Source organism: Ctenocephalides felis, unplaced genomic scaffold (genome assembly GCF_003426905.1).
Source record: "Ctenocephalides felis isolate EL2017-DRISC unplaced genomic scaffold, ASM342690v1 CF-g0.4_SCAFFOLD_03571, whole genome shotgun sequence".
Taxonomy (NCBI): Eukaryota; Metazoa; Arthropoda; class Insecta; order Siphonaptera; family Pulicidae; genus Ctenocephalides; species Ctenocephalides felis.
In genome coordinates, this window is record NW_020539725.1 from 71,457,423 (window position 1) to 71,483,210 (window position 25,788).

General features: G+C 27.9%; 4 protein-coding genes across 5 annotated transcripts in view; 2 read left to right on the forward strand and 2 right to left on the reverse strand.

The window, feature by feature from the left end:
- Positions 1 to 6,158: 6,158 nt before the first annotated feature.
- LOC113384864 (serine/threonine-protein kinase RIO2-like) lies at positions 6,159 to 10,065 on the forward strand. Its single transcript, XM_026622632.1, is given in 9 exon segments — positions 6,159 to 6,317; positions 6,392 to 6,533; positions 7,897 to 8,065; positions 8,154 to 8,363; positions 8,608 to 8,681; positions 8,684 to 8,798; positions 8,898 to 9,070; positions 9,310 to 9,777; positions 9,780 to 10,065. Coding segments are annotated over 9 exon segments (1,503 nt in total). The 5' UTR covers positions 6,159 to 6,251; the 3' UTR covers positions 9,866 to 10,065.
- A 1,236-nt stretch (positions 10,066 to 11,301) lies between these two features.
- LOC113384908 (nuclear export mediator factor NEMF homolog) lies at positions 11,302 to 20,838 on the forward strand. 2 transcript variants are annotated; one of them, XM_026622683.1, is made up of 17 exons: positions 11,302 to 11,538; positions 11,649 to 11,820; positions 12,125 to 12,327; positions 12,433 to 12,569; positions 12,666 to 13,024; positions 13,266 to 13,457; positions 13,617 to 13,799; positions 13,892 to 14,133; positions 14,346 to 14,541; positions 14,607 to 14,788; positions 14,999 to 15,170; positions 15,610 to 15,757; positions 18,940 to 19,094; positions 19,594 to 19,866; positions 19,992 to 20,160; positions 20,363 to 20,522; positions 20,643 to 20,838. In XM_026622683.1, exons 1-17 carry the CDS (start codon positions 11,483 to 11,485, stop codon positions 20,836 to 20,838), a joined length of 3,195 nt encoding a protein of 1,064 aa, XP_026478468.1. In that variant the 5' UTR covers positions 11,302 to 11,482. The 2 variants fall into 2 exon arrangements, with proteins under 2 accessions (XP_026478468.1, XP_026478469.1); XM_026622684.1 differs by having other exon boundaries at positions 19,597 to 19,866.
- LOC113384910 (cytochrome c oxidase assembly factor 5-like) lies at positions 15,997 to 16,402 on the reverse strand. Its single transcript, XM_026622685.1, has one exon. It carries the CDS (start codon positions 16,253 to 16,255, stop codon positions 16,004 to 16,006), a length of 252 nt encoding a protein of 83 aa, XP_026478470.1. The 5' UTR covers positions 16,256 to 16,402; the 3' UTR covers positions 15,997 to 16,003.
- A 26-nt stretch (positions 20,839 to 20,864) lies between the features above and the next one.
- Positions 20,865 to 25,788, reverse strand: part of LOC113386721 (nidogen-2-like) — a 19,431-nt gene continuing 14,507 nt past the window's right edge. Inside the window, exon 17 of the mRNA XM_026624480.1 lies at positions 20,865 to 20,953. Within this exon, the coding sequence (XP_026480265.1) occupies positions 20,865 to 20,953 (89 nt within the window). The remainder of the gene's footprint in view (positions 20,954 to 25,788) is intronic.

Sequence of the window (25,788 nt, forward strand, 5' to 3'; positions counted from 1 at the left end):
TCTTTGTATTTTGAAAAAAAGTGTTAAACTTTTCGTTTACATTTTAAGCTCGGTTTTAAAATCCAAACTGATCGAGAAGATACTACTTGGGAATGATACTGATTAGTTTTAGGTGAAAGTCTGTCTAGCCGTGTTCTTGTAATTAACTGTTAAAAAAAATTTAAGCCGATTTTTATGGAACTTCTTTTGGCGATATATATCATGGTCTTATAGAACTTACTGAAATATTACGGCCTTGCGACAAGCAGTTTAATTTTGAAAATTCATCAAAGTTTGAGAAAATGAGTAGATTTTTTTGACGTGTGTTAAAATTAAAATTAGGCAATTTACTTGGTATAACGATAGAGTACTTCTAATGAACATACTAAACCATTAAAGTCCTACGGAAACTGGTTCAATTATAAAAAGTATTCATTTTTGAAAATTTGCTTTTAGAAAAAACTTCGAGTTAACGTGTTCGTTCGTTTTCAATTATGTGTAATAAATCCACTCGGAATACTTTTAATCACTAATAAATTAATTTATTTTTTATTAAGTCGATTATTTACACATGTCGGGAAGTTCATGTAACTTGTCTCAATACCAAGGCAAAATACCAATACCAACTAGTTTAATTAGTTGCAGCCAATCCCTAGAAGGCATATTTCCTTTTAGAAACATGTTGTGGATCTTTATTACCAAGTAAAAATGGACATATCACTTCTACTTGATGATAGTATCCCAGTCTGTATGAAATTAAGTATTTAACGAAGATTAGTTGCAAATATTTGTACCTCTATATAATTTAATAATAACATAACTTATGTTGTTATTGAATCCAACCCAGTCTATGATATTTAAATGTAGTTCATTCTACATTCTTTTTCTGATGCAAGTTGCTTTCAAGCTTTTGGAGAGACATTTATGATGAAGATATCGCCGAAACATTAAGTTTTAGGTGATCCTAAGTTTCACAGAAACCTATTAAAATCTGTAAACTTACGAAAAATTTTAAATTACCGTACTGTAAAAACATAATTCTTGTTACCACTTTTTGATAATTATATTTTTTTTAAATCAGAATAGCAATTGGAACTAACGATAAATGTTCCGTGAGTTGTTTTATGTATTTTCCTTGTAAATTTCTCGAAGACCACAATGGTTTTTTACACTTTATTGTAAGTTCATTGTTTCTCTCTTTTGTTCAACTTTTTGCTGGAAAAGTATTATTTCAATTTGGGAATATATATAATTATCATATATATATATATATATATATATATATATATATATATTTGAAGAATAGTTTTATGTTAATCAGAAAATGGAGGATGAATGCAATTACTTAATTGCAGACATGTCTCGTACTCGTCATCGTATTACACATGATTATTTTTTAAATCGCATGGATAGTCATAAAGCAATCATTAAAATATTATTTGTTTATTTCTTGCTTGGGATTTACACATAATGACAGTTAAGCGACTTACTTATTCGCGAAAGCTGAGGGCATTTTCCTTGGTTTATTCCCGTTGCAATTCCCACCAGCACTTTGTAAACTAGAGTTGCCCATACTAAAGGTATATAAAATTCGAAAAGAAATTGCTAAATGAAATCTTGAAATCATAGTGAGATTTATTAATAAAATATAGCGATAATTATGTTAATGGTAAAATTTTCTTGATTATTGCTGGTTTGCAGATATTTAATTTTGCAGAACTTTTTTAATTCGTTAGTATTTAAAAATATTATTTTAGATAGTTCTAATTATTCCTGGCACTAGGCTCCTCCTCCAACGTGCTTAAGGAAAAATTGATGAACACTTCCCACTTTTTGTTTTATTTACAAACTAGTGGGGCGCATGGCATCGTGCCTTAAGGCAAATTGCTGGAACTTCCCGTACTGAAAATTATATTTTTTAAAGAAGATTAACATTTTTGAAATAAAATTACTCTGAAATAATTAGATTTTTGAGTAACTATAAATTTTTGACAAAAATTTACTTTTTTTTAAAAAAAAAAAACCTTTTTGAAGAAAAATTTATTTTGAAATATTTTGGAATTTCTGATCTTTTTTTTAAAGCAATCGTTCTGCTTTAACTGCATAGAGGAAATATCGAAGCGCGTAAGCGCCGCGTCGCCGTCTAACGGATAAACATTGGTACGGAACCCATAGGAATGTGAAAAAGATTTATACTTTTTGTTAAAATCTCTATAAAATATCTGATAATTTGATGTGCATATGTCTACTGATCATTTCTGACCAGATGGCATTTTTTTTTTACTTTTTTTTACTAAATCTCCGAAACCGCTAGACCTGCCTTCATGATAATTTGATCAGTTCTTTGATCTTGTTAATACAAGTAAAATGTTTTTTGAATTATTCAAATCGGACGCTCTCTTAAAAACTGAGTTACCGTTTTTGGCACTTTTTGCCCCATATCTTCGGAACGGCTAGTCCTGCCTTCGCCAAAAAGCACATCCCCTAATTAGCACATCTCCTTATAAATACGAATCGAATGTTTTTTGAATTATTCAAATCGCTTCATCATCCGTTTCCCGAAATCGTCGACGAAATTTGTATCCGCACACACGCACACACACACATACATCCATTTTTTCTAAGGTATGCCAAAATATTTAGAAGGTTTTGAAACGTAAAGATATATAAAAATTTTCATTTTCGATTTTTTTGCGATTACTATAACTTGCCCTACGAGAAGTTTAACAAAAGTTAAAATAATCATGTGAATTTTGTTTCAACTAAAGCAAAAACTCGATTTTTTTATTTACTTTATTCTGCTATCTGTTTTTAATACAACATTAAGTAAAGAAGAGTGCTGTTTAGATTAGATTCAGGTAAGAATATAATAGACGAATATTTGTATCCGCATACACACACATACATCCATTTTTTCTAAGGTATGCCAAAATGTTTAAAAACCTTCGAAACGTAAAGATATATAAAAAAATGTATTTTCGATTTTTTTGCGATTACTATAACTTATCTACGGGAAGTTAAAAATGATTCTGGTATGAATCCAATGGAAATCTACTACAGATCTTATAAGAATAGTGCCGGAATCTCAAAAGAATCTAGTTAGGATCTGGTTGGGATTTAGTAAGTTTCACGTTGGAGCTAATTAGAATCTAGAATCTACTTAAAAGTTAAAAATTATAGCTATCATCAGCTGTCAATGATTTAATTCAATAAGTTTGTATATTATGGCGGGTCAATTTAAAGGTCAAAATAAGATACTTTGCTGAAGAAACCATACCTCTACAATGAATTCTGATGTCCCGTGCATTGACCTAAAAATAAAGGGTCAATGCCTCTCAGGGTGCCAGGGGTTGAACCAGGGGCATGGGTGGATAGGCCTACCAAAGTTAGTGGTGGGTCGTTCTTATATTTGGAAGCAATTAGGGCACTCTAAATGGGTCAAAATGGAATATTTCAAATTTTAACCCTTATTTTTGGGTTAATGCACGGGACATCAGAATTCATTTTAGATGTGTTTTTCTCCAGCAAAGTATCTTATTTTGATCTCTAGTATCCGAATATTATATGTGCCTAGACGGCTTTTTTACCCATACAAATCGACCTGCTCTAGTGTATATTGAATTCGAGTTTGTTTCTGTGAATTGAGGAAAAGTGAGAGTTTATTTGTTATGCATTTTTTTATTTTAAAAGAGAAAATGCTTTACATCAATCTTAATCCTCAACTAACAGATATGTACTGTAATAAAATTACCTAATTATTACGTGAACTGGGGATTACAAAATAACCGAAATCGATATTTGCTTTTCTTATTGTCAACTCTATACAATCGCATTCAGTCATGTTCTCAACATTAATGGAAGACAGTGATTCCCCACAAGATTGCATCACTTTGTATACACCTGAGTCGAACTTAATTAAAAATGCGAAAATATAAATGAACTTATATTAATAAGCAAAATATGTAACTATTGACACGGAGCAAACTAAACATAACTAATCAATAGATGTGATCTGTTAATAAGTAAAATTTCATTAATAAATATTTACTCGTGTAGACCATGAATTAAAAAACGTTTTGAGATTTTAGGCACAACGTCATATCGAATATTCTTTGGTCCATTTGTTGAGAAATTTGACTTGTGTTATATCAAATATATAATGAAAATTCATAGTAAAATAGTGAGCGGTATTTTATCGGGTGCGCAACTAAGAAAACTGCCTTTTCTAATTATAAAATTGCTTTTCCACGAAGAAATTAGAATACAAAATAATTACACAGAGCTGCGATGACTGAATCACTGGGATTTTTTTTTATCAGAATATAAAATTATTTCTTAAAATTTTCTGTATATTATATTTCTGTATATTTTTTACAGTCCCAATTGTTTTAGTTATCAACAATTTTTTTTACCTATATCTTAATTTATATTATGAACCTAAATTTTTACAACTTTTGCAGATTTTTAAGATGGAGCCTGCTTCAGAGGATTAAAAAATCGATTTTGTTTTTAGCAAAACTGTCTTCCAAAACTAGCCAAGAATATATCCCTAAAATTTCAGAAACAAATTCAAATTATCTTCAGAATTAATGAAGAAGTAGTGAGCAAGCGGTTTTCTCGGTTTTTCATTTTGTCAAATCTTCTAATTGGCGGGAAAGGCAGGGAAAAAATTAAATGTCCTATAGAAACGAGACAAAATTCGTTCTAATCAAGATTAAATTCTAAAGTAGTTGAACCTAAAACCTACTATTAACCCACTTTTTGAACAAACTAAATTGAAATTTTGTATCAAAAAAACATGAATTGTTTTTCAAGTTGCGAAAATATGGTCAATTTTTGTTTTTTCCTGTTTTTTTTAGGTTCAACAAGAATCTATACTGTTGAAAATATATACTTGTCTCGAGTTTTTTTGTTTGGAATAAATATTTTTAATTATTTTTATGCGATATTTTAAAACTTAACTATAGATGCATGGTTAATATTTAAAATATGGCAGATTGGAGTATGAAACTATTGTTTCTTAAAAGTATTTAAACTTTTAGTTTACTTTTTTAAAAATTCAATATATGTATATTGTACAATTATTTTATTAGAGACAGAAGACCAGAATAAAATCGTTATGCTTTTTTTATTAACCCAAATTACTGATATTATCATTATCTATAACCCATTTAAAGACTTGCCCTAGAAGTAATACAATTTGATTCAAATAATTAAGAATCATGTCACACATTTAATAAAATATTTTTATAAAATTACTATAAATCTAAATTGATATTCATTTTCATAGCTTTATTGTTGTCATATTAAACTATATATTGATAAATATTAACTTTCCGTAGGGTAAATTATAGTAATCGCAAAAAAATCGAAAATGAACATTTTTATATATCTTTGCGTTTCAAAGGTTTTTTAATATAATATTTTGGCATACCTTAGAAAAAATGGATGTGTGTGTTTGCGTGTGCGGATACAAAGATTCGTCGACGATTTCGGGAACATCAATCGATTTGAATAATTCAAAAACCATTCGATTTGTATTGATAAGGTGACGTTCTTATTAATTTTTGGCGAAGGCATTTCTAGCCGTTCCGAAGATACGGGGCAAAAAGTGCCAAAAACGGTAACTCCGTTTTAAGAGAACGGTACATTCGATTCTAATAATTCAAAAAACAAGTTACTTGTATTGACAAGATGAAGAACTGTTCAAATTTTTGGGAAGACAGGTCTAGCGGTTATGGACTCTCAATGAAAATAAGTTAAAAAAAATGTCATTTGGCGGTCAAAAATGTTTATAGAGATTTTAATAATGTGTACGCATTTTGTGTAATTTTTTTTGGGTTCCGTACCAAGATTTTCAATTACGGTACGGGAAGTTCCAGTAATTTGCCTTAAGGCACTATGCCATGCACCCCACCAGTTGAATTTTATAAGAACAGATAGTTGTTACTAACTTGAAAATACACTTACCTTGAGGAAATAGTATCTGGAAACAGCTAAAACTTCGATTTAAAAATAAATAACATAAAATAAAAATTAAATTCATGTTTTAATTACTCAAAAAATATTAAAATGCTGAATTTATTTGTTTAAATCTACTTTAGTAATAGTTAGTGTTGCCATCTAGTTTGCTGTCAAATATCACTTTTCCTTGACACTTCTTTTTGGAGTGCAAAACCACGTGTTTATTAATGTATAAATTATTATTAAACAAGTTTTCCGGAAATATATTGTAGATCAAACTAAACAGGAATAAAATTGAATAATACACAATGGGAAAACTGAACGTATCAATATTACGTTATTTAGACAAAGAAGACTTTCGCGTTTTGACGGCCGTGAGTGTTCGACTTTCAAATGTCAAAAATTTTAAGGTTAGGTTTTTTACCCAAAATTTTTCAAATGTTTTCAGATTGAGATGGGCATGAAAAATCATGAACTGGTGCCGGGGTCTCTTACAGCTCTGATCGCAAATTTGCGACATGGTGGTGTTCACAAAATTTTAAGAGAACTTTGCAAACATCGGTTGCTGAGCTACGAACGTGGAAAACATTGTTAGTAGATAGTAATAATAATAATATAGTCTACCTTTTAACACTTTTTTATACACTTTTATGCATATTCCTTTTCAAACTTCTGTTTGTAAATTTCCTTATTCCGTGCTTCGGCTTTTAGTATTTTAGTACTAGTATTTTTTCCTCCCATTCTTCTCAGAACTTCTCTATTTGCTACCTTGTTTGTCCACTTTAGCTTCTTCGTTCCCCTCCAGCACCATATTTCAAACCTATAGATTGTTTCCGTCAGCCTTTCCGAGGACTCTGATTCATACAGGGCCATGCTCCAGACATTTATTTATTTATTTATTTGATATAATTCATACATACTGTATCTTAGTCAGACAATTGTTCTGGTATGAGAGATCACAGCAATTATAACAAAAATAAAATCTAAATTTTATGTAACAGGCTTACATTAAGACATCTATATATTTTACTTATTACTATATACACAGAACGCTTGCGTACATACATACATACTTAGGGGCCGTTCAAGTATTACGTAAGCACTATAGAGGGCGGGGGCGTTGTTGATTTGCTTATTTTGGGTTGACATGGGGGGCAGGGGAGTCTGGATGATGATTACGTCATAGGTAGTATTTTCATTTTTTTACATTAATTGCAAAATGTTTACGTAAGCATGGTGGTAGGGGGCAAGAGCTTTGCTTACTTTTGCTGACAAGGGGGATGGGGGGGTAAATAATTGTAATAAATCTGCTTACGTAATACTTGAACGATCCCTTATACTTAATTGTAATTAATATTTTTACAAAACAGAAGTAATATAGTATTTAAAATAAGGAATTTTATATCATTTATTTCATTTATCTCTTAACACTTTATTAGTCTTTTTCGCAAGTCGAGACCCAGATTACTAGTCAGAAGGTTTCTCTTAGTATATACAGAATTTAAATTGAATGCATTAGGTGATCTTGTTTGGTTTAATTTGAATTGTGATTTGTATTTAGCAGAATATCATAGTTTAAATATTTAATCTTTGAAAATAGGTGATGTATCAAGGTATATTGTAATTCAAAAGTATTCAATTATTAAAAAACGGATTAAACTTAATTAACCGCTTAAGTTAGGTACTGTCAATAAATTTATAATCAGTTTTTAGTTTCTTGAGCACTTGAATTACGTTTTTATATAATTTACACTAATATTTCATTACTACTTTTAATACATCATTATTATTCTATACCACAAATCTAATCTTAGATATTTTTTAACAATGCATATAACTTTATTATATAATTTGCAATACACATGTTTAATACATTATGTGTTTTTTGTAATAACTAACAGTATATTTTTATTTTAAATATACAAATTTTGGAATAAACAAGGTTAATTGCAGATGATGGATACAGGCTGACAAATATGGGCTATGATTATCTGGCCTTGAAAGCATTAACTATGAGAAACGTTGTTGAGTCATTTGGAAATCAAATTGGTGTTGGTAAGGAATCGAATATTTATGTTGTAGCAGATGAAGAAGGTGAAGCCTTATGTCTTAAACTCCACAGGTGAATATCATTCATTTAATATGTCAGTATAATCATGAATGGTTTCTAAATAATATAACATTTGTTATTACTTCCTTTTTATAATCAGATTGGGCCGAACATGCTTTCGTAGTGTAAAGTCAAATAGAGATTATCATCAACATAGGCATAGAGCATCTTGGTTATATTTATCAAGGATATCTGCTACTAGAGAATTTGCTTACATGAAGGCTTTATATGATCGTGGGTTTCCTGTGCCTCGGCCTATAGACTGCAATAGGCATTGTGTTGTTATGGAGTTAGTTCATGGAACACCTCTGTAAGATCATATTTATTTATTTTATAGGTTGAAATAAATTTTATAATTGCCTTGGTTATTATATTCTCACAATTTTTATTAATTCAAATAGTTTTTTTGCTATCCTTTTACTACTTGATTTTTAATTAATTTATTTTTATTTTATTATAGTTGTCCTATTTGGTTATTCTTTTAAGTCTGTTAAGATATTTGTTAAGTCTCTTAATTTTAAAAAGTTTTTTAAAAAGATAAATATTTTTTTCAGAACCCAAATTCATGAAGTAGACAATGTTGAATCTCTTTTTGATGAGCTAATGAATTTAATAGTTCGATTGGTAACTGTGGAGTTATTCATGGAGATTTTAATGAATTCAATATTATGCTATCTGATGATGGACATCCTGTAGTTATTGACTTCCCACAAATGATCTCAACATCTCATCCCAATGCTGAAATGTACATGTTTAAATATTTTGAATAAGTTTGTTATAAAAAAAATAGTAAGATAATTGGATTTTTTTTCTAAATCATTAATTTATAACACATTTCAATCAGGTTCTTCAATCGTGATGTGACATGCATTCAACAATTTTTCCGGAAACGATTTAATTATGAAAGCGATCTCCATCCTACATTTGCTGATTTGGAACGTGATGATAATCTCGATGTTGAAGTAGCTTGTAGTGGCTATACGAAAGATATGGAAAAGGATTTATTATGTGAATTAGGTAAGTTTTATAACTTGAATTCAGTGGTAAAAATAATTTAGTAGTATATCTGAAGAGGAGTAGATAAATATATATATATATATATATATATATATATATATATATAAATTTGATTCATTTGCAATAAGTGGTATGTATCATGCCTATAATTAACAAAATGTGTGACCCCTGCATACATGTATGTAAGTTCATTCAATTTTAGACAGTATATATATAGTGAATGCTAAACATTGTTTTAGGTATGAATAATGATAGTGATTTCGAAGATGTAGATGAGCAAGAAACACCAATTGAAACTTTTGAAGAAAATTCTGCTGGTATTGCTGATTTGAGGCAAGATTTTGAGAAAGCTATTCAACATGATGAAGAACGACACTGTAAAACAAATACTCAACCTGCAAAAGCACATCAATTACCACTTGAACAAGATCAAAATAATGACATTACACAAACTTTAACATCTCTAGAATTGAATTCTGAAAATTGTAATAGTGATAGTCTTGAAAAAGATACAATATCTAAATGTAAGAATTCAGATAAAGAGAGTTTACAACGGCAGTATGAAATGGTTGAACGATTATTTTCTGATGTTCGAAGTGTGAGATCTACCACAACTGCTAGTACCATAGCTCCTGATGTTATCAAAAACAAAGTAAAAAAAGCATTAGATCATAAACAAAAATGTGATGATAGAAAAAGATGTGTTGTTAAGGTGAAGCATCAGCAGTTACTAGGAGCAGACGTGAGAATAGAGCTAATATTAAAGATTCTACTGGCATATGGGGATGGGAATAATTTTTATTTTGAAATGCCTGTAAATAATGTTTTCTATTCTGTCTAAGATTGTATATTATGTTTATTGTGATCAATAATTAATAACATATTTCTTTATTTTATTGAGCTCTAGTTCTGACAATTTTAGGGTGCATAATTGATTTCTGCCAAATGTATTTTAATACAATTTTAATAATTTTAGAAAAGTGAATATCCAGCTTTTGTCCAAATCAAATAATTACCATTTTTTTATTTTGTAAATGCACATTTGGTTTTAAAATTTTGCATTGTCAGTTGCATATGATCATGTGATTATACACTATAATGCAGTTATTTCGTTAGAAACAGTAATAATATTGTGAGTGATTGTATTTATTATTTATATAAAAAGATAAAAATATACACCACCTTAAATCAGGCTAAGAATTTTGACATTTGCATATTTCAGCCAGCATGAAGTTGGCGACGAAATAGAAGTTAGACGTCAAGTTGAAATGTATTGGATTCATAACTTTGACAGCTAAAACCTGTCAAGATCATTATTATCACAGCCAAACAAGTATTATTATTATTAAATTGTCTAATACCAAGATGATAGCCTTTATCTTAGACAATATATTACGTTAAAATACAATATATCTTGTTCCCTCATAGCAAATATTGCAGAAAAAACGAAATATATCTGTCAATTCCAAGACAGTATGAAGTATTTTGGTTTAGTATTATAACATCAGAAGTATTTCAATTTTATTTCATTTACTGAACCTTCTATTTGTTGTTTGTTGAGTTTTAGTTAGCTTCCACTGAATTAAGGTTAAGATCGAAACCAAACCTAATAATGTATACAACGTAACCCTAACAAAAATAATGAATAAAATGTAACCCTATGCGTAAAACGTAAGCCTAAATTATTTTTTAAAACAAAATTATAACTAAAACATTGTATAAAATCTAAGCTAGACTAAAATGATCTTTGAATGAAAAGAATCCTAAAACATAACCCTAAAATGTAAAAATTAAAATAAGAACTAAATAGGCGCGTAATCAAAAAGCCAAAGCGAATAAACTTGAACGGACATAAAAAAAATAAACACAAAAAGAATGAATCATAACGAAAAGCTAAAAAATATTAAATATGAAACAAGCCTACTTAATAAAAAACAATACGCCGACACAACTCTGATATAAAAATGAACAAAATGGCCGACGCGCTCTTGACATCTGAAATGCTTGACAGCTTGATATCAGTCTTCGCCGGCAACTTCATGCTGGCTGAATTATGCAAAAGCTTGATTTAATGCCTCCTTAAAAATATCAATTTGTATTGCCAGTTAACGTGCTGACAGTTGGGAGTCAGGTCAGGTCTTGTTGAACTGTCAAGGCGCCATGTCAGGTGTCATATACAAAAACGTGTTATCTGTCTGACAGTAACGTGTTTGCGCATTTTTCTGCCAAATAATTTTATTTTTTAATATTTATATAACATGTGTGATTAATATGTAGAGATAAAAAGTTATTTATTTTTGAAATACCCAAGCATTCAAGAAATATATAGCGAATAAAAGTGTGCGATAAATATATATTTACATTTTAATTTAAATCACAATTATAATAAAACAGTACTGAATTTAATTAAAAATGAAGCAGCGTTTTAATACCTACGATATAGTCTGTAGCGTTACAGAACTACAAAGGTAAATAATTATTACTTCAATTTTCTTCCTGCAATTGATTTTGTTTATATTATTCTTTTAAACATTTTATTCTCATGATTTTTTTTTAATTGTTTTAAATTGATTTTTAGGCTTATTGGCATGCGAGTAAATCAGGTATATGACATCGATAACAAAACTTACTTAATAAAATTGCAAAGAACAGAAGAAAAATGTGTTTTATTACTGGAATCTGGAAATAGATTTCACACAACTGCATTTGAATGGCCTAAAAATGTAGCACCTTCAGGGTTCAGTATGAAGGTAATATTTATAATATTTTTATTGATAATAATTTATTTATGTGTATAATTACATTCTGATGAGATGATTAAAGACGTAGATTACATTGCATATGCATTTTGGAAAAATGAATTGACGAACCATATTTGATGAAATACAAATGATTTATTTAACTGATTCAATAATTGAATATATTAGTGTTCCTCCTTTTTTAAAATATATTTAGATGTATATATATATATATATATATATATATATATATATATATAAAGACTGCCAATAAATGGAAATTTGTTACATATATTTAAGAATTATTGTGATTTAGATGAGAAAGCACTTGAAGAACAAAAGGCTTGAGTCATTGAAACAATTAGGAATGGATCGGATTATAGATTTACAATTTGGGAGTGGAGAAGCTGCTTATCATGTTATTTTAGAATTATATGACCGCGGTAATATTATTCTCACAGACTATCAAATGACTATTCTGAATATTCTAAGGCCACACACTGAAGGTGAAGCTATAAGGTGATGTAAAATATTGAAGTTAAAATATAGTTTGTTAATTGTAATTTAATAATTATAACTAAATATTTTATATCTACATCTAATTGTGTAATTTAATTGGAATAGACTTGCTGTGAGAGAAACATATTCTGTAGAACGTGTGCGGAACCATAATGGAGCACCCACTTTGGAAGAATTAAAAGAAATATTTAAAAAAGCTCAACCCGGTGATAATTTAAGAAGAGTGTTAAACCCTCATTTAGGTAAAACTTGTTGACCGTAGCTTATGCTTTATTATTTGCTTATCAATTATAAATTAGAATTTAAAGTGTAATAAATATGATTGTATTACTGTTTAGTTTATGGCCCAGCTATACTAGATCATGTTTTGATATCAAAAAATTTGTCACATCTAAAAATCAAAGGCCAGCAGAAATCCAAAGACAATTCTAAGAAGAATAAGGGCAAAGAAAAGGAATCTAAAACGAAAGATAAAAAAAATCAGAAAAAGGGCAAGGCATTTGACAAAGTAGAAAATGAAAATATAGAGCCTGAACCCAACAAGGAAGAATTTAATGAGAAATGTATACAAGAAAATACAAGTTTAGAAGATAATGATCCTAATATATTTAATATAGATAGGGATGTAGTAAATTTGCATGAAGCTTTGTTATTAGCAGAAGAATTATTGCAGAAAGCAAAAGAAAGCGTGTCAAAGGTATTATATTAATACTAATAACAGTTGTTTATCATATGGTACAGATCTTATATTGTCATGATCTGACCCACTAGAACCAAAGCAATTACTTTAAAATACTTATAACAACTTATATTTGTGTATATTAAATAATGTATGAAGCTGCAAACATAAAAAAAATATTTGTAAAATATAAATGTGTTGCAACTCAAATCTTAAAACAATTTAGATTGAATTATATTCTAACATTATAATGTTTTAGGGTTACATTATACAAAAGGAAGAAATGAAATCAACTCAAAATTCAGAAGATAATATTTATTACAGTAATCAGGAATACCATCCATTTTTATTTAAGCAACATGAAACAGGACCATATAAAGAACTTTTGTCGTTTGATGTATGTGTTGATGAATTTTATTCAGCATTAGAGGGCCAAAAAATAGATTTGAAGGTAAAAAATAAAATAATTATATTATTATTAAACATTATATCATATGTGATTATTTTTCTCATTTTTTTTTTTTTAATTACAATATTTGTTACAACTTTGTATTCATCTTAAATTATTGATCTATATCAAATCATAAATTTATTGAAATTGTGATTGAAGGCAATGCAACAAGAACGTGAAGCATTGAAAAAGTTAAGTAATGTCAAAACAGATCATGAGAAACGACTGCGCGAGTTAGAAAGTACTCAAGAAATGGACAAACATCGAGCAGAACTTATTACTCGCAATCAACAATTAGTGGATGACGCTATATTAGCTGTCCAGACTGCATTAGCCAATCAGGTAATTTGTACTTTATAATAAATTTTAAGAAATTTCTGATAATGTATACTTTATTCGTTTTTTATAATTTTTAAACAAATTTTTACTTATAGGTTCCTTGGCCCGAGATCCAATCATTGCTCAAAACAGCCCAAGCTAACAATGACCCAATTGCAAGCTCAATTAAACAATTAAAATTAGAAAGCAATCATATTTCTATGATTCTACTAGACCCATATACAGAATTCATGTCTGATGATAGCGATGTTGATGCAGAAGAAAATACAAATGAATTACCAAAAAAAATGATTGTCGATATTGATTTAGGACTCAGTGCTTATGCTAATGCTAGAAGGTATTTTACAATTATGGTTTAAATAATATTTTTGATTAAGATAATTTAAACAAATTCAATTCTCTTAATTCATTACTATTTTAAATTGTTTGTTACACTTTCCAAATATTTTTTAATTGTAATAAATAAGACATATATTAAACACTTTCAACATATATATATATATATATATATATATATATATAATATTATTATAATTATTATTTTATCAGATACTATGATCAGAAAAGAAATGCAGCCAAGAAGCAACAGAAAACGATTGAATCGCAAGGTAAAGCATTGAAATCTGCTGAAAAGAAAACTAAGCAGACATTAAAAGAAGTTCAGATGATGACAACAATAAGTAAAGCTAGGAAGGTTATGTGGTTTGAAAAATTTTACTGGTTTATCAGTTCAGAAAATTATTTGGTAAAAAAAATATTCTTAGTCTAAAATGTTGTAAATGTAAATTTTATTCTTAGTTTTTACTTTAGGTGATTGGGGGAAGAGATCAACAACAAAATGAACTTATTGTAAAGCGATACTTGCGGGGATCAGATGTGTATGTCCATGCTGATATTCAAGGTGCTTCATCAATTGTCATAAAAAATAATTCTGATGATCCTATACCTCCAAAAACATTGAATGAAGCAGGTGTCATGGCTATAGCATACAGGTGATTACATATTAACAAAAATATTGTTAGTAGATAGGCTCACAGAACAAAAAATAATTTTAAATTAAAAAAATAACATAAAAGTACTACTTTTAACTGCTTGATTTACAAAACTTTTTGATTGATTATTTTTATGTAACTCATAAGCAATAAACAAACAACTGAAAATGAAAAATATTATATATTAATATGATTTTATTTAAAATCTAGTGTTGCTTGGGATGCAAAAGTTGTAACTGCGGCTTGGTGGGTACATAGTAACCAAGTTAGTAAAACTGCTCCTACTGGTGAATATTTGACTACTGGTAGTTTTATGATTAGAGGTAAAAAGAATTATTTACCACCTTGCCAAATGGCCATGGGGCTCAGTTTTCTGTTCAAGGTGATAAAATTAAAAATAAAAAAACTAACAAAAAATTAGATATTGTAATATCTTATTGGTTATTAATTCACAATTTTTACTGCATATATGTAAAATCTTTTACATGTTAGGCATTTCTGTGCAAAATAGTTAAAAAAAAAATTAAAATAGTGTATATAGATAAAAGAATTCATAATGCAATATCAAAGTGTGATGGTAATTATAGTGCTGGACAAAATTTGCTCTTAAAGAATTATATTGCATATTTTTTAGAGGCGCAAAATATTAAGATATGTCTGTGTTTGGCAGCTTTGAGTAGAGTATGTAAGAAGTCTCAATTTCAATGCTCAACCAATGCATACAAAATTAAGCAATATATAAATTAAAATATAATTAGAATAACTCAATTTTGTAATATTATGTTTATTTGAAGCAAGTTTCATATTGTTATCATTTTTAGTTAGAAGACAGCTCTATTGATAGACATAAAGGCGAAAGAAGAGTTCGAGTTTTAGAAGATGAATCAAATTCAAAATACCTAACAGCAATTCCTGAGCATGAAATTGAACTCAGTGATGGTGAAGGTGATAGCAGCCAATCAGAACAAGGTAATGAAAAAATTTGAAGGCCTAGATTAAAATTTTGGCATGTATATATATATATATATATATATATATATATATATATATATATAAATATATGTATACACTTTGTAAATTATTTGAATGGTAAAATTCAAGTAACCCAAAAAAAATTATTTTCAGACATAATAAATTAGATACAACTTTTATTGAATATCAAGCATAGTTTCTACAATCACAATAATACAAAATACCCAACTTCTAATAATTTATTCAATATCCCTTACGACCTCTAAATCTCTGTCTATTGTCAAGTATTGAGCGTTTGCACTGGAAAAATGCTTCTCGTAATACAAAACATTCCTCGGGTACAGTTCCATCTCTTTTATTCAAACATTCTCTAGGTGTATTTTTTCTATCTTTGCAACATTCACTTTTCAACAGGCACATTTTTAAATCTGCCCTGAGCCCAGCACAGGCCGTCTTATCAGCTAATCTTTCATTTTCTTCTTCATATTGCATCATTTTGAAATATAGTGTCTAATTAAACTTAAGTCAATAACAATTAACAAAAATTTTAAAACAATCTTATCTGGATAGATAACATAAGTGGATGCAAATTAAATGATTTTATAATTGTTTCTTGAAAGACACGATTTCCAATTGATTTTATTGACTTCAATATTATATTTATAACGATTTTCTTATTAAAATATATCAATATAAGTACATATTTAATCGGTTGTCAAATGTGTTTTTGAGGTTAGACAATCATTGTGTAACACAACACAATGGCTCTCAAACTGTTTTTTGTATTCATTCATTTCCACTTACATATGCATATATATAGTAGCTGAACCGGGAAACGTTGTGTTGCTAAGTAAGGTATTTTCTAGCCAATTTTTAGAGAATCTAAAAAATTAATACTTAAATACAAGTGTGCAAGAATATGTTGTTTGAATGCTATATACAATACCCATTATAAAGGTATTATAAAAACAGTAAACCCCATTAGTTTCTCTATATTTTGTTAATACAATCAAACTGGAAGTTTTATACACTTTCTATAGAAAACTTGGTATAATTCAATCCAAGTCTTTTCTGGTCTTTCGACTAATATACTCATTACAAATTCAATTTAATAGAATGTTTATAAAATTTTAAGAGTTTCAGATTCTTTTTGAATTCAAAATTTTGTGTATAATTGTAAATAATACTAATGAGCTTATACAATATTTTCAAATTTTTGCAAGAAAAAATAGAAAATGAATGAAGTATTTCTTTTTTGATCAGCTTTTTGAAAAGTTTTAAGTAACATTCCATGAATTAGTAAAAGTAAATTTAACCCTTTCGACTCGGATGCCGCCGCTTCGGCGGCATAGTCATTTTACCGTTGCTGTTGGATGCCGCCGCTTCGGCGGCATGATATGTTTTACCGCTCCGGCGGCAAATCGTGTCGTCACAAACTAAACTTACATTTAATTTGGTTTTATTTTTTAAAAATTAATTTACTATTACATTCATTTATTGATTGATTTATTAATTTTATAAATAAATATATAACAAAATTAATTTATTAGCTCATGATCCCCATAATTCTAATAAAGATCTGTGAAGAAATGATTTTATAAACAATATAGCATTGTTTTGAGTGCATTTTTTTTTAAATTTCCTATTTTATTATCATAATAACTATATTTAAAAGCAATATAACCACATTTTAAAAAAATCCGATACAAAAAAAATTCCGAGTTGAGAGATAAGTATAGCACTATAATATTCCGAGCGCAGCGTACCGTATAGCAGTCCGACTCCCGAGTGGAAAGTGTTAATAAAAAGTATATATGTAGAGCAGGGCAAGGCACAAAGGTCCAATTTAACTTTGAGCAAATATAATTTATATTATGAAAACCAAACCAATTATATCATACCAAATAACACATTTCAAACCAACAATTATCAGACTACGTTCAGTAAAACTGCCAGCAACTTATCATTTCAGAATTTTTACGCTATAGGCAGGATAACTTGTAACGGCCAGGTGGCAAACAGGTTTAATGTCTTATTTTAATTTTAAAGACATTTTACAAAACAATTACATTTTTAACTCAAGCCAAAAAACTAACAACGGAAGAAAATACTTTTATTATAGATTTTCAAAGATTACCATTTATCTCCCAATAGCAAAGACATAAGAATCAAGGTTATAGATGGTTTTACATCTTTCTCTATTCTCTATTTTTGAATATTGTTGAACAACGCTTAACTTCACTGGTTTTTGACATATCTGTGGTGTACTTTTCAAACCCAGACCTTCATATATTACTATCCATTCTTCGATAAATTCTGAGAAATTATAACTGAGAATAAGTTATTCGACAAAATGTACCTTTGATCGATTCCAAATTTAGGTTCTGAATTTAAATAACATAAATAAAAAAAATATATATTTTAGATATTGTTTTATAAATGCCAATGAGTATATGATCCTAGACAATATACTAATGGTATATGATTATACAAATGATTTCTCCAGAACACTGTGTTAGAGAAAAATATGATTTGCAAAAGGAAAGTGCTATAACGCGAAAAAGTGCATGTTTATATTAACATTTCAAAAAAATTGATATTTTGAGTTTCTAGTAACATTTGCGGCCCGTTTAATAATGTTTTTGTGTATAAATAAAATCACAAACAAAACTACTTAATACAATTGAATAATATTCATCTAAAACATCCTGTTAAATGTAATTGAACATCATCTGTCAAAAACATTTGACATTTGACGTATGAGCAGCCGTCAATTGTTTTATTTAAATTACGCTTCTACAAAAATTTTCAAATTAAAAATGTAAAGTTTCTACGTGATTTTGAAATAATATCTCACCTTTCCGACAACCCGATACTGATTAGCATGAATTTTTCAAGACTGACCAAATCCGTATAGCCATTTTAACGTTTTACCATACCTAAGATAATTCATAACTACAGTTAAAATTAAGATTATTATTGAGTTAGAAATTTTGATCTTTTATAGATAATATTAATAAATATTGTGTTTACTTCTATTTGAAAAGTTTAGTTTAGTCATATAACATTCAAAACTTTCAAACATTCTCTGCTAATTCATCATTTTTAAAATCTAAAAACTTTTCAGTTGCATGATTTTTAAAATGCATATATTAATATTTTTATAATATAATTTACAGATAATTGTGAGAAAGTGTCACATGAACATGTGATTACTGAAATTCAAGAAGAAATTGTTTCCGTTACAAAACAATTTCCTGACATACAAATCAAGGTTGATCATAATACAGGACACGTTGCAATAGTTAATAAAGATGAAAACATTGCATTCAAGGTAAAGAGAAAACATTTTATTTTTGTACATATAATTTATCCATTTTTAATTTTAAAACAAACTCCTTTTATATAAAACAATAATTATCCCAATCTGGACATACAGAATTGAGCTATGGGCGTGCGCAAGCAATTCAAATATAAAAGAAATACAAATAGCGCAATCGAAAACTTTAGGATACATTGTGAACGCGCCCTGGTATCCGACTCGAAGATTGAAAAAAAAATGGCCATACGATCTTAAATAAACTGTCAAAAAATAAAAAAAAGAGATCTCATATGAGATAATCTCTTAAATAAATAATTTTTTAAATTCAAGACTTCTAACTTATTTTGATACAAGAGCCATATCTACTATTTTCTATGCTATTTTAAATTATAAGTTCTTCCAATATTTTTATATATTCATATTACAAAATACTATTACCAATGAGAATATTTTGTAATATTGTGTTGTGTTGTGTATCAAGAATGATTGAGCAATTTGAAATATTTTTTAGCAGAAATGTGATATGCAAGAAGAAAATGTCATATACCTCGGGGATGATAAGCCTATTGTCATTAAACCTTCGGTAAAAGCAAAAAATAAATCTGGTCAAAAGAAATCAGAGAAGACAAAAGCAAACATAGAAGAAAACAGTGAGAATGAAAATATGAGAAAAGGAGGAAATCAGAATGTCAAGCGAGGACAGCATGGAAAATTGAAAAAAATGAAAGAAAAATATAAAGATCAGGATGAAGAAGAAAGGCGTCTACGTATGGAAATATTGAAGGTATACAATTTTTTGTCAATAATATTTTGCTTCATTCATATACATTTAATATAATCATTTTAATAGTAAACTATTTGTAACAATAAATGTGGTAAATCGCTTATTACTTACTACAAAAGTTATAGTCTGCAGGCACAGCAAAAGAAATGAAAAAATCGAAGAAAAATATGTGCAAGGGTTCAACTGACCACAGTAAAATTAAACAACAGGCAACGAAGAATGTACAAAGCAATGATATTGTAACTAGCTTTTACCAAAATAAGGAATTTGTGCAGTTGGAAGGAGAAGCTGAAGGTATTTCAAGCATTATTCATTTAGTCATGTTTACTTGTATATATATATTCAAGTTATCATTTGTTATTTCATCTGATAATGAAATATAAATATAATTTATGTATATATTTACATATATATATATATATATATATATATATATATATATATATATATATGTTTATATAACACAATAGTTAGTTAATTAAATTTTAAAAAATAGCACAAATTGGTGAAAGTAATGAACAAGCAGATCGAAATGAACGTGATTCTGGTGAATTGCAATTAATTTTAGATTCTCTAACTGGCCAACCACTTGAAGAAGATGAATTGTTATATGCAGTTCCAATTATTGCACCTTACAATACATTAACAACATACAAGTAAGATCATTTTTATAATGATACTTAAAATATTTAAAAAGTTTAAAATCAAAATATTATTCAGCATCTTAGGTTCTTTTTCACTCTTAATAATTTTGTTATACTTTATTTCACAAACAGGTTTAAAGTAAAACTGACTCCTGGAACAGGCCGAAGGGGGAAGGCTGCTAAAACAGCAGTTGCGATGTTTGTCAGAGAAAAAGCTTGTACACAAAGAGAAAAAGATTTAATTCGTGCAGTTAAAGATGATGTTCTAGCTAGAAACATACCTGGGAAAGCTAAGCTATCAGCTCCTCACTTACACAAGCATAAGTAAGCCTCGGTTTATCATTTATGTAATTTTTAAATTAAAATATTGTGATAATGTAGTGGTTTATATAAATTGTAATATGTTTCTTGAGTATGAAAGTAGTAAATACTCTTCTTGGTTGCTAGAATTAAAAATAAAGTATATTATAATAAAAAGATTAATAATTTTAAGTTTATTTTATTATTTTTACCAATTTTAATTTTAAAATATTACCTAATCTTCACTATCGGCATTTATAGCATTTTCAAGGCAAAACAAAAAACTGAATGTTTCAGTTTTTTAATTTAAATGAGTATGTAAAATATTTTTATTAATACTATTATTCAAAGTGTTAATTAGTTCATTTTAATTTATATACTTTAAATATTGGTCAGTTTTATTTAACTTTGAACTTGTACAATAAAAATTAAGTTTTCAACTATGTTCTTTTCCTTAACTCTTTGCACTTCTACAATAAAATGAAGTTTTCAAGCGTTCGCGTACGTCGATTTTGGAAGACCGGGTCCAGAGTCGACTAGCAATCGGGGGATATTTATTTCTCCGAAAAATATCCCCAAAAAATATCCCCGAAAAATTTCCCCAAAAAATATCCCCGAAAAATTTCCCCAAAAATTTCCCCGAAAAATATCCCCAAAAAATATCCCCGAAAAAATTTCCCCAAAAATATCCCCAGAAAATATCCCCGAAAAATATCCCCAAAAAATATCCCCAAAAAATTTTCCCAAAAAATATCCCCAAAAAATATTCCCACAAAATTTCCCCGAAAAATATCCCAAAAAATATCCCCAAAAAATTTTCCCAAAAAATATCCCCAAAAAATATCCCCAAAAAATATCCCCGAAAAATATCCCCAAAAAATATCCCCAAAAAAATTTTGGCCTAAAAAATTTTGGTCAAAAAAATTTTGAACAAAAAAATTTTGACCTAAAAAAATTTTGGTCAAAAAAATTTTGACCTAAAAAATTTTGACCCAAAAAATCGGGGATATTTTTATTATCCCCATAAAATATCCCCGAAAAATATCCCCGAAAAATATCCCCAAAAAATTTCCCCAAAAAATTTCCCCAAAAAATATCCCCGAAAAATTTCCCCAAAAATATCCCCGAAAAATATCCCCGAAAAATATCCCCGAAAAATATCCCCAAAAAATTTCCCCGAAAATGGGGATATTTTTAACCAAAATTTTTTAGGCCAAAATTTTTTGGGTCAAAATTTTTGGGTCAAAATTTTTTTGGGTCAAAATTTTTGGGTCAAAATTTTTTGGGTCAAAATTTTTTTGACCAAAATTTTTTAGGCCAAAATTTTTTGGGTCAAAATTTTTTTGGGTCAAAATTTTTGGGTCAAAATTTTTTGGGTCAAAATTTTTTGGGTCAAAATTTTTTGGGTCAAAATTTTTTGGGTCAAAATTTTTTTGACCAAAATTTTTTAGGCCAAAATTTTTTGGGTCAAAATTTTTTGGGTCAAAATTTTTTGGGTCAAAATTTTTTTGGGTCAAAATTTTTTGGGTCAAAATTTTTTTGACCAAAATTTTTTTTGACCAAGATTTTTTTGGGTCAAAATTTTTTGGGTCAAAATTTTTTGGGTCCAAATTTTTTGACCAAAATTTTTTGACCAAGATTTTTTTGGGTCAAAATTTTTTGGGTCAAAATTTTTTTGGGTCAAAATTTTTTGGGTCAAAATTTTTTGGGTCAAAATTTTTTTGACCAAGATTTTTTTGGGTCAAAATTTTTTGGGTCAAAATTTTTTGACCAAAATTTTTTTGGGTCAAAATTTTTTTGACCAAAATTTTTTTGACCAAGATTTTTTTAGGTCAAAATTTTTTGGGTCAAAATTTTTTTGACCAAAATTTTTTGGGTCAAAATTTTTTGGGTCAAAATTTTTTGGGTCAAAATTTTTTTGGGTCAAAATTTTTTGGGTCAAAATTTTTTGACCAAAATTTTTTAGGCCAAAATTTTTTTGACCAAATTTTTCTGGGTCAAAATTTTTTTGACCAAAATTTTTTTGACCAAGATTTTTTTGGGTCAAAATTTTTTTGGGTCAAAATTTTTTGGGTCAAAATTTTTTTGACCAAAATTTTTTAGGCCAAAATTTTTTTGACCAAATTTTTTGGGTCAAAATTTTTTGACCAAAATTTTTTTGGGTCAAAATTTTTTGACCAAAATTTTTTAGGCCAAAATTTTTTAGGCCAAAATTTTTTTGACCAAGATTTTTTTGGGTCAAAATTTTTTGGGTCAAAATTTTTTTGACCAAAATTTTTGGGTCAAAATTTTTTGGGTCAAAATTTTTTGGTCAAAATTTTTTGGGTCAAAATTTTTTGGGTCAAAATTTTTTGGGTCAAAATTTTTTGGGTCAAAATTTTTTGGGTCAAAATTTTTTAGGCCAAAATTTTTTGACCCAAAAAAATTTTGACCCAAAATTTTTTTGACCAAAATTTTTTTGACCAAAATTTTTTAGGCCAAAATTTTTTTGACCAAGATTTTTTTGGGTCAAAATTTTTTTGACCAAAATTTTTTTAGGTCAAAATTTTTTGGGTCAAAATTTTTTTGACCAAAATTTTTTAGGCTAAAATTTTTTGGGTCAAAATTTTTTAGGTCAAAATTTTTTGAGTCAAAATTTTTTGGGTCAAAATATTTTGGGTCAAAATTTTTTTGGGTCAAAATTTTTTGGGTCAAAATTTTTTTGACCAAGATTTTTTTGGGTCAAAATTTTTTGGGTCAAAATTTTTTGACCAAAATTTTTTTGACCAGATTTTTTTTGGGTCAAAATTTTTTGGGTCAAAATTTTTTTGACCAAAATTTTTTTGGGTCAAATTTTTTTTGACCAAATTTTTTTGGCCAAAATTTTTTTTTGGGTCAAAATTTTTTGGGTCAAAATTTTTTTGACCAAAATTTTTTGGGTCAAAATTTTTTTGACCAAATTTTTTTGACAAAATTTTTTTAGGTCAAAATTTTTTGGGTCAAAATTTTTTTGACCAAAATTTTTTTGGGTCAAAATTTTTTGGGTCAAAATTTTTTGGGTCAAAATTTTTTTGGGTCAAAATTTTTTGGGTCAAAATTTTTTGGGTCAAATTTTTTTTGGGTCAAAATTTTTTGGGTCAAAATTTTTTGACCAAAATTTTTTGGGTCAAAATTTTTTTGACCAAAATTTTTAGGCCAAAATTTTTTAGGCCAAAATTTTTTTGACCAAGATTTTTTTGGGTCAAAATTTTTTGGGTCAAAATTTTTTTGACCAAAATTTTTGGGTCAAAATTTTTTGGGTCAAAATTTTTTGGGTCAAAATTTTTTTGGGTCAAAATTTTTTGGGTCAAAATTTTTTGGGTCAAAATTTTTTAGGCCAAAATTTTTTTGGGTCAAAATTTTTTGGGTCAAAATTTTTTTGACCAAAATTTTTTTGACCAAAATTTTTTAGGCCAAAATTTTTTTGACCAAGATTTTTTTGGGTCAAAATTTTTTTGACCAAAATTTTTTAGGTCAAAATTTTTTGGGTCAAAATTTTTTTGACCAAAATTTTTAGGCTAAATTTTTTGGGTCAAAATTTTTTAGGTCAAAATTTTTTTGAGTCAAAATTTTGGGTCAAAATTTTTTGGGTCAAAATTTTTTTGGGTCAAAATTTTTGGGTCAAAATTTTTTTGACCAAGATTTTTTTGGGTCAAAAATTTTTTGGGTCAAAATTTTTTTGACCAAAATTTTTTGGGTCAAAATTTTTTTGACCAAAATTTTTTAGACCAAAATTTTTTTGACCAAAATTTTTTTGACCAAGATTTTTTTGGGTCAAAATTTTTTTGACCAAAATTTTTTTGGTTCAAAATTTTTTGGGTCAAAATTTTTTGGGTCAAAATTTTTTGGGTCAAAATTTTTTTGACCAACATTTTTTAGGCCAAAATTTTTTGAGTCAAAATTTTTTGGGTCAAAATTTTTTTGGGTCAAAATTTTTTGGGTCAAAATTTTTTGGGTCAAAAATTTTTTGACGAAAATTTTTTAGGCCAAAATTTTTTGGGTCAAAATTTTTTGGGTCAAAATTTTTTTGACCAAAATTTTTTTAGGTCAAAATTTTTTGGGTCAAAATTTTTTAGGCCAAAATTTTTTGAGTCAAAATTTTTTAGGTCAAAATTTTTTTGAGTCAAAATTTTTTGGGTCAAAATTTTTTGGGTCAAATTTTTTTGACCAATTTTTTAGGCCAAAATTTTTTGGGTTCAAAATTTTTGGGTCAAAATTTTGGGTCAAAATTTTTTGGGTCAAAATTTTTTGGGTCAAAATTTTTTTTGACCAAAATTTTTTTTGACCAAGATTTTTTTGGGTCAAAATTTTTTGGGTCCAAATTTTTTTGACCAAAATTTTTTTGACCAAGTTTTTTGGGTCAAAATTTTTTGGGTCAAAATTTTTTTGGGTCAAAATGTTTTGGGTCAAAATTTTTTGGGTCAAAATTTTTTTGACCAAGATTTTTTTGGGTCAATTTTTTGGGTCAAAATTTTTTGACCAAAATTTTTTGGGTCAAAATTTTTTGACCAAAATTTTTTGACCAAGATTTTTTAGGTCAAAATTTTTGGGTCAAAATTTTTTTGACCCAAATTTTTTGGGTCAAAATTTTTTGGGTCAAAATTTTTTGGGTCAAAATTTTTTTGGGTCAAAATTTTTTGGGTCAAAATTTTTTTGACCAAAATTTTTTAGGCCAAAATTTTTTGGACCAAATTTTCTGGGTCAAAATTTTTTTGACCAAAATTTTTTTGACCAAGATTTTTTTGGGTCAAAATTTTTTGGGTCAAAATTTTTTGACCAAAATTTTTTGGGTCAAAATTTTTTGGGTCAAAATTTTTTGGGTCAAAATTTTTTTGGGTCAAAATTTTTTGGGTCAAAATTTTTTGGGTCAAAATTTTTTGGGTCAAAATTTTTTAGGCCAAAATTTTTTGGGTCAAATTTTTTGGGTCAAAATTTTTTGACCAAAATTTTTTTGACCAAA